Source organism: Caretta caretta, chromosome 2, assembly GCF_965140235.1.
Source record: "Caretta caretta isolate rCarCar2 chromosome 2, rCarCar1.hap1, whole genome shotgun sequence".
NCBI classification, from domain to species: Eukaryota; Metazoa; Chordata; order Testudines; family Cheloniidae; genus Caretta; species Caretta caretta.
Window position 1 is genome coordinate 135774860 of NC_134207.1, and position 6717 is coordinate 135781576.

At 36.7% G+C, this 6717-nt stretch overlaps 1 protein-coding gene across 3 annotated transcripts in view; it reads left to right on the forward strand.

The window, feature by feature from the left end:
• RETREG1 (reticulophagy regulator 1) overlaps positions 1–5368 on the forward strand; it is a 145209-nt gene extending 139841 nt beyond the window's left edge. For all 3 annotated transcript variants that reach the window (XM_075125433.1, XM_075125434.1, XM_075125435.1), the window contains one exon: positions 951–5368. In XM_075125433.1, the coding sequence (XP_074981534.1) occupies positions 951–1462 (512 nt within the window). In that variant the 3' untranslated portion in view covers positions 1463–5368. The remainder of the gene's footprint in view (positions 1–950) is intronic.
• Positions 5369–6717: the final 1349 nt, after the last annotated feature.

Here is a 6717-nt window from a genome sequence, read left to right on the forward strand (position 1 = left end):
TGGAAAATACAGTGAGGAGATTTATATACACACAGAACATGAAAAAATGGGTGTTATCCTGCTGGTAATAGCTCATCTTAAGTGATCACTCTCCTTACCATGTGTATGATAACACCCATTTTTTCATGTTCTGTGTATATATAAATCTCCTCACTGTATTCCACTGAATGCATCCGATGAAGTGAGCTGTAACTCATGAAAGTTTATGCTCACATAAATTGGTTAGTTTCGAAGGTGCCACTAATACTCCTTTTCTTTTTGTGAAGTTTTAATTTTTTTAAAAATTCATTATGTTACTAATAACACTTTGGATTACTAAAAACAAAACCATTGAAATCCAATTTACTTTTAACAATTAAAAGTGAAACTACACTGGTCAGTTTTGCTAAGGTTTTGTGTTCAATATTTGTGGAGGATGTTTTACATACAACTTTGATGTTAACAAAAATGTTTTCATGATATTTTTTCATACCTTAATGAAAAGAGATTTGTTTATGGATTCAGACATTCCCGAGCAGATTTTACAACCGACCCCCATCAGCATGGTGCTCATGCATGAGGACCACAAGATGAGTTTCACCAGGAAATTTTCATTTTGTAGGCCCAGTGAAAAGTAAAATGTAAACAGTGTAAACGGTAAAAGGAAATTTAATTTTTACATTTTTAATAATCTAAGGAAGCTTTTAATATTTACTTTTAACCTGACATTCTCCCATTATATTATTGTTTTCTCACTGAAGTAATATAGTCAGATTTTGAGCAACAGTGATGTTTGTAGCTTTGAAATACTGAGTATATAATCTGAGAAACATCTAATTTGAATGGTGTCAGAAAGCTCTCCTTGTTAAATCACAAAATTGTGGTAGGGAATAAACTTTACTAATAATAATTGTGTTCTTTCATTCTCCCTTGTTTGCTAACAGTATTTTCAATTGCTAATCTCTTAATAGATTTTGACCGACCTAGTGATCATGAAGAAGCTTTTGCCAGAGATCTTGCAGAATTTCCCTCTTTAGAAAATGGTGCAGGAACAAATGATGATGATGACTCAAGCATTGGCATGCCCATCCAGCAGAAGAGAAAAAAGGAACAGATGCCTTCCAAAGTGGCTCATTCTCCCAGACAGAGGAAAGAGAGGCAGTCTGCCACAGGCCTTTCCCTTCCTTTGACCAGTGACCAAACCTTTAACTTAGTGAGTGATATTGCTGGTGATGTTATTGCAGCTGCAGTGTCTGCCGCCATCAAAGACCAGTTGCAGTCCACACGGCAAGCACCCTCACCGGTAGTCCCCAGTTTGAGTGAGGAGACAGACGCAGAAGAAGCTGATGATTTTGAACTGCTTGACCAATCAGAGCTTGAGCAGATTGAGGGTGAACTGGGGCTTACACAAGGCCAAGAAGAAAAGCCACAGGAAAAAAAGAAATCTTCAGGCTTCCTTTCAAATCTGCTTGGAGGTCATTAACCTGGAAATTGGAGCTAGTAACATAGCAGAAATGAAACAAAAAATCAAATGCAAAAAAGGAAAATGCTCAGCTGTAAGCTTTAACTATTACTTCAGATGTGTTGTAATAATTTCCTTACACAGAGTGAATTAATTGGATACATATCAGCTGACCTTGATAGTTTAATGTTTCTGATAGTTATGCCTCAGTGTAGTAGCATGAAATGAAGTATCTAGCCACTCTTTGGTCACTGATGAATGTTAGAGGTCAGTTGTTATTTAAGAAAAAATTAAATTGCCAAATCTAGATTTTGGGGTCCTCAGCCAAAATGCTCTCCACCTTCTGTTTGTTTACACTTAGTTTTCAAGCATCCAAAGCAGTTAACAATATGTATAGTGAAGAGAAATTATGAATAGGATGCAGTGAGATAAGCAAAATCTTCTTATCTGCCTCTATTATAGTGAAATATCTAGATCCCTATGGTTATTGTTTGTGGCACGTTTGATGTCAATGAACACTTTATTAGCATAAGCCTTGAATTTAAGGATGTGTGCAACGCCATCAAAATTAACAAAAGTTCTGTTGCATATGTAGACTTTCAAATTAATTTTTTGATAAGCTGATACATTTCCAAGTTATCTCTGATGTTTTAGGCTTGTAGAGTTATGAAATGGCATGCTACTAAATTGACCACCTGCTGTATTTTCTGCTAGAGTCTGGTACTGGGCAATAATGTCCATAAAAAGCAAGGCAAAAACAATGTTACACTTGAGATTATGAATATCATGTAAACTGAACAAGGCTTTTGTTGTTTTGTTTTTTAATTTTAGTTTGGAATAGGGAAGCCAAGAATATTAAAGGTGAGGAGAGAGGCTTTTTACCTGCCAATTCCTGCAGTCAAGGTTCTGTTTTTCTCATGAGACAGCTGCTATCACTACTAATTGAAGTCATTGGAGAGTTATTCTTTAAGATGTATCTGGTGTTCAGTGAGGCCAGATGTTATAGAAGAAACACAGAAACTTCTTGGCATACAAGTGAAGGAGGAACTTGTTTAAAAATATTTATTTGTAATTTTTAACTCCTCACATACTCAGACTGGCTTGGGATCTTAAACAAGTAACTTACTCCATTTTTTTCAAGATTTTTGGTTCACCTTTAAACAAAGATGAAAGGCAATGCCCATTTAAGGTAAACAAAGATTAATAGGAAGAAGTAAAGCTAGTTTTATTAATGTGCTATAAATTGTAAGCAGGGTTGAGGGACCATGTCAGCTGTTATCACTAATCTTTGTGATTCCCTATTTGCTGGCATTTTAACAGGTGAATGTTGTTATCTAGGACTGTCGGAAAGTATAAACCAAGCTTATAACAAGGTCAGCTTTTCTTCCATAATAGACTATTTTTAGAAAAAAAACTTGTTTTAAAATAGTACCATTTTAAATTTGTTTTTCTTTCTGAGGCATTTAAAAGCTAGACAGATTGCCAAAAAGATTTTAGGTAAAGGAAAGCTATGGAAGACTTTTGACACTAGCTTTATTGTTGCTTGTGCTTATGCGTCAGTAATGCATATTAACTGTGTTTGCTGTCCTTTATCAGTACAAAAGTGAGCCTGTGCCTTCATTATCTAACCCATCCTGAAAGAAGTGAAAACTGGATATAAAGCCCACAAACGTAGTTTTTTAAATTACATCATCCTGACATTTAATACAAGTTTCTGAAAAATAAATAAAATACAGCCACATATTTTATATGTTGTTAGCTGTTAAGTTTTTTATGACTTTTTCCCAGCTTGTGCATTCCCATTTAATAAACAAACAAACAAACACAAAGGCTGTGGCCACGAAATTAGTGAGTGTAAACCCAATTTCAGATGAATAAAGAACACTGTTTCCTTAATGCATGTTTAAGACAATCTACATAGTCAGACGAGTACAAGTTACAAGTCACCAATGAAGCTTTACAGAACATCATGACAATAGTATGCTTCCCTGTGTGATGGTACAAGTAACAAGAAGATTAACAGGTTACAACACATGAAGAAACTGGATGGGCAGGGCTGGAGAGGGGGAGGTTTTTAACAAGACTGTAAGTGGATGATGAGGCTTGCTGTCAATGGTGGCATTGTAACAAGTGTGCACTTTATTGTTTTCTGAAGAATATTTGTGGTTACAAAATTATAAAATACAGGGGCACTCTTACAGAAATGCAAATTACATCAAGGAACAAAAGCAGTTGCAGGAGGAGTTGCTCAGACTTTTTGTAAATGATCCATTTTCTGGTTTCAAGATAGAAAGGTAAATCAATTTGGACTACGTGTTCTAGTGTGGAATAAGTCCTGAATTGTCCATAAGGAAGCAAGGCAAAACAAATCTGAACATACAACATACTGAAATGTGGGAGCACAATTGCTCATTACCCTGTGTTTAGCTTTTTAAAATATTTTGTTCTTCTGTTTTTATAGTAGTTAAAGTATAATTAACTCTTTGTTCAAGACCCCAAATACTGCAGGATTGGAAGAAGAGGACTTAGTAAAAATTATTGGTAGTAATAAAATTATAGCATATCCTTTCATACTTTATTAATATCAGACTGACCCATGAGCATCTGTGAGAGCTGAAAAAGAAGGCTTTGGGATCTGAATAGTAAGTAATTGAGCATGCCATGATTTTCTGCAGAACTTTCTCAAAAAAAGACAGCGTAAGTCAGAAGTACTTGGTTCAGAAATAATTAAGAAATATTGGTTATGCATTCCCTTTGCATTAGTTGGATATTTGAGCACAAAGAAACATTTTCTGGCTTTCAAAAAGATCCCGTCCAGAGTGTGTTCAGTTGGAATTAATATTAGGGATATTAATTTTGCTGCACTCAGCAGCAGCAACAAAATAAGTTACTGAAGAATTACAACAGTTAACAATCTCGCAATAATTCTCATAGCTTCTTTCCTACCAAGAGTCCACCCACCTTCAAAAATTAATAAAATTACAGAAACAAAGCTGTATGAGTAAATTAAATAGTGTAAAAGTGTATATTTGCTTATAGAAAACAGTTTTGACACAATATATTGAAAAATATAATAAACACATATCGAGCTAGATGGTGATTGTATCTTTAAGGGATTTCTCCATTTGTTAGAAGAGTATATATGGACCCTAGTTCAGTCCTTCTTACTCAATAAAATTCCTATTGACTTCATTGAGCCTGTTGTCCTAGTAAGGATGGCTGAACTGGGGGCCGTAATTATGTCACTCCTGTTTCTTGAACAATATGTTAAATCCAGAATAAAGGAACCTTTCAAAAAGCTTAAACTTGGGATATAGAAGCCTTTTTGGCACATATATAATCATAAATGCATACCTTTCATCGTTTAGTGAGCTTGTTTCTTTTTTCAATTGAGTCTATAATGAGGAGGGATAGCTTAGTTTATTTGAGCACAGATAAATAGGACATTACTAAATATGAAAAAATACAGATTTTACTTCTTTAGTTCATTTTGCACTTATTCCAGACAAATGTCCATTTAACTAAGCACTCTGTTGAACAGATGTATGTTGATCTCCATTTATTTAATATGAAAACAATTAATGGTTTCTAGATACAATCTATCCAGGTAACCAGAAACTGGAAAATTACAAAATGTCTTAAACTGTTTAAAATATTTTGCAGCACTTTACCTAATATGATTACTGTTTTATAAACATGGAATACTTATTAATTATTATTATTATTATTATAGTAATTGTTTGTAAAACCATTTAATAAATATGGTAGTTTTTATCTTTCATTATATAAAATTGTATGTTTGTTATTCCAAAAAAATAACTTCAGTCAAGTTAATGCCGCCACTTGTTGGGCTTTTTTCCTAATCTGATGTGAACCACTGTTTTAATAGTGTGGAGGGTCATACTAAATAAATAATCTTAGCTCTCAGCTACAGCCTGATAATTTTAGAACTTTATCCATGTAAGCAGGGTGTGAATGAGCTCTCCGCTGACATATTGTGGTGAGCTGGAGGAACAGACTGTATTTGCATAGGCACACCTACTCTGCTTAGGTACACAGCAGAGGGAACTGCTCTGTCAAAATGATCAATTTGAGCTTGTGTTGGGTTACAAATCACTCTAGTATTTGAATGCAGGAGTAATAGAATGTTGTTATCCTGGTTATCTGAGTAAAGGGCAGCAGAACTGTACTTAATTTGCCCTGATTGATGGGGGTTACCCCATACTGAACTTCACTCTTTAAGCAGTGGGTAGGGATGCCAAATTCCACTTGAAAAACAGAGAGGATGGGAATGGGTGTTTATACCTGGTGGTGTGGGTTCTGTCTAAAGATCCTTCCTCTCTCCACTGTTTAAAGACAGAGCTGACTACACGCATTGAGAGTCTTTGTTAAGTGATCACTACAGCTGAAACCACCGATAACCACTGTGCTGAGCACAGTGACAGTATGGTGGTGAAAGAGAGTACCCAGCCTGCAGGGAGGTTCCCCACTACCTACTGAAATAATTGAGAGCTGGGTTAATGGTGAACGTCAGAATGTGACATCAGAATGAATGGTGGTGGCAGTGGCCAGCAGTGGCAGAGTGAACAATGGCAGGAGAGCGAGTGGCAGCAACTGTGAGATGGCTGTTGCTGAGATGGCTGCAGCAGCTGAGGCACTGCTTGATGCCTTTGCCCACTCCCCGGGGTGCGAGGTGAACTCACATGAACACAGCTCTGAATTACAGGCCTTCACTGACCTAGCACAGTAACTATGAGTAAGGTGAAGTGGAAGGAGAGGGCAATGGCAAGTTAAAGGAACATTTGTTGGACTTTCACACTGCAAGGTGAGAGCAAAAGACACTTTCCAACGTACTCTGGGGTGGGTGTTTAAATGTACATAAGAACAGCCATACCGGGTCAAACCAATGGTCCATCTAGCCCAGTATCCTGTCTTCCAACAGTGGCCAACATCAGGTGCCCCAGAGGGAATGAACAGAACAGGCAATCATTGAGTGATCCATCCACCGTCAGACACTCTCAGCCTCTGGCAATCAGAGGCTAGGGACACCCAGAGCACAGAGTTGTATCCCAGATCATCTTGGCTAATAGCCAGTGACGGACCTATTCTCAATGAGCTTATCTAGTTCTCTTTTGAACCTCATTATAGTTGTGGCCTTCAGAACATTCCCTGGCAATGAGTTCTACAGGTTGACTGTGTTGTGTGAAGAAGTACATCCTTTTGTTTGTTTTAAACCTGCTGCCTATTAATATCATTGGGTGACCCCTGGCTCTTGT